Below are 2690 nucleotides of genomic sequence, written 5' to 3'. Positions count from 1 at the left end.
TAATTATTGATAATTAATTCACAATATCTCAAATAAATAGTAATCCTAATACAATTAGGAATTGTACCATTAAAAATGGCCCTAATATGAAATCTTTGTAAAGTACATAATTATAAAATCAAATCCCCTTCATTAACCATAAAACATTAATAGTCGCTGATTATTCTAAAAACTCAAAAATTGTTGTGAAAATCCTATTTCGACAATTATTTTTAATTATATATGCAATAATTCTCAGTGCTGTGAACTTTCTCGTACTTCAATTAATATAAAATTGCTTATCAACATCCTCACAAATGCTATGATATGATTGCCCTTCTGTCACGAGGGAAGCGAATCTTTCACACCGCCAATAAAACTCCCATTCCTCTCCCACTCCCATCCTTCAATTCCAACGTGCCCATTTACAGACACTGCACAATGTTCTTGTTCGCTCATCAACGTTCAGAAATGGCTCCAACGGCTCAGCTGCTGCAGTCCGCCGAAGCCTTAACAATGCCGGGAGTAAGCCCATTTCTGCAATTACCCTCTAATTTATTGCATTCGGTCAACCCCCTTTGATACCACATATCAATTCAGCTATCTGGTTTACGCTAAACTCTGGTCTTACTGATGTTCCCACAAACAAATTACTTTGTTTCACAGGTTCAGGTGATTATTTTGAATGCTAATATGTGCTGCCTAGACTGCCGCGACAAGGTCTCCACAGTGCTCTCCAAAATGGACAGTATGTTAATTTTTCATCACATTCTCCACAGTGACATTAATATTTGCAGTGAAACTATAGCGAAAGAATGTTTTAGCGCTCCATTGTGAATGAATGAAGGGATTTTAATGCCATAAGACCAAGTTGTTTAAGGGGATGTAAGACTTTTAGCTCATCACAAGTTTATATTTTTCTCTAAGTTTACTCTCTTGTCATGAATTTTATAGTCATGAATTTGATTAAAAAATTTGCAATCTTGATTCAGCAATTTACAATTTTATCCAGAAATTCCCAATTAATTTTGATAAGCCTTTAATCAAGAAATTTACAATCTTATCCAGAAATTCACAATTAGTTTTGATAAGCCTTGCTTCCTCAAACAACTTGTTCAAACAATCCACTTTCAAAATGCTTTTGAACTGATTAAAATTATACTCCTAAGCCCAACAATTTGTGATATAATGTCATTCTGTATCAACCTCTCCTTTCCTATAAAATATGCAGATTCTTTTGTCTTCGTTTTTTTTTATCATTTTCTAAATATGTTTGTTGTGTTAATGGGTAGATTTGCTCGACTATGTGGTGGACATGACGCAGAAGAAGGTAATAGTTAGAGGGCGTGTGGATCCCAAGAAGAGGAGGCACAGAATTAAATTAATGGCCAACGACAAGAAGAGAAAGTCCATCGAATTCCAGAGGTTCGGAGGTGAAGGATACCCTAGTGATATACAACAGCAATATTGCGGCGGCAGGCCAAAGAAATCAACAGATAATCTCATTCATCAGGCCTGCTGTTTTCATTGTGCATCGTCTTAGCGGCCTCTCAATGTTGTTGATTTCCAGATACCATTAATATTTGTAATTAACGTGATAACTATTCTGTCCCCTCTACCCTCCCTGACACAGTGGAATCCAAAGCAATTTCTCTGGTATTTTGGTTCTTGACGAGTTTTATACATCTCAGGAAGTCTTACCCAAAGTGACAAGTTTTCTCTACCGAATTTCAGTGGTTCAGTGTAATGTTCCGGACAGGTCTCATGGGGCTTCCAATGGTGCATAAGCCGGAGTTTAATACAAGTACTTAAGTCTTAAATTTCCCTTCCCTGTATCTACAAAGGAAAATTTGATAAAATACGGTTTGTACAGTAAAAATTGTTGAAATAGGGTAATCATGATTATGGTTTTGAGTATTTGAATATATATTCAGAGAATGGGAAGTAATTTCACAGCACAATCTATGATTTTTGAGATTGCAAATTTATTTTTATGAAAGTTGGAAATTGTAATTACTCTTGTATGTAAGAGTTCGTTAAATTTGGAGAATCAGTTAACAAAGTCAAGTCTACTGAGTTTGAGTTAAGTTATAGTTTGGGAATAGTTGAATTTAGAGTGTGTGTGCACATGAAGTTATTTTAGGTGAGCTTCTAATTCAAAAAGGTTTAAATACCCTTCCCAGAGTTCATTGTAATAATCAAATTTATGTGATCAATAGAATAATCAAATTTATGTGATTAATAGAAGAACTGCATCTTGTATTTATTTTGTGTGAATTATTTGTGTTATTTTGTGTCTATCGTCCTTTACCTTTCCAACAAATTAATATCAGAACTGAAAAAAGATCACAATATCAGTGAAGCCTGCCGAACCAATAAAAAGAAAACCAACTAAAGAAGACCAGCAAATTACTTTGCAAAATTGTCAGAAGAGAAGATAAAAGTGCACAAGGCATCCATGCTAGCTATTAATTTTTCAGTTTGTTTCTCCACTAAGCTAATGTTGACAGAGATCTGTAAGTCTTTCGTTCTCTTTCTCGGACCACGTTAATGGTGAAAAAGATATGTAACTTCTGTTTTTGGTTTGTTTCTCCGACTACGATAATGTTGACAGAGATATGTTAAAATATCTGGCGTACGATGAATCGAAAAGATATATCAAATTGGAGGTGTGACAGAGCCATTTTAAATGTATTTGACTTAATGATGAA

General features: G+C 34.6%; 1 protein-coding gene across 1 annotated transcript; it reads left to right on the top strand.

Moving 5' to 3' along the window:
• The first annotated feature begins 332 nt into the window (after positions 1–332).
• LOC149149865 (uncharacterized) lies at positions 333–1799 on the top strand. Its single transcript, XM_089445792.1, has 3 exons — positions 333–504; positions 646–727; positions 1272–1799. Exons 1-3 carry the CDS (start codon positions 421–423, stop codon positions 1520–1522), a joined length of 417 nt encoding a protein of 138 aa, XP_089301918.1. The 5' UTR covers positions 333–420; the 3' UTR covers positions 1523–1799.
• The last annotated feature ends 891 nt before the right edge of the window (positions 1800–2690 follow it).

Source organism: Pinus tabuliformis, chromosome 9 (assembly GCF_031772625.1).
Source record: "Pinus tabuliformis cultivar Carrire ecotype Pingquan chromosome 9, CPIR1, whole genome shotgun sequence".
Lineage (NCBI taxonomy): Eukaryota > Viridiplantae > Streptophyta > Pinopsida > Pinales > Pinaceae > Pinus > Pinus tabuliformis.
This window is presented reverse-complemented; position numbering and strand designations above follow the sequence as displayed.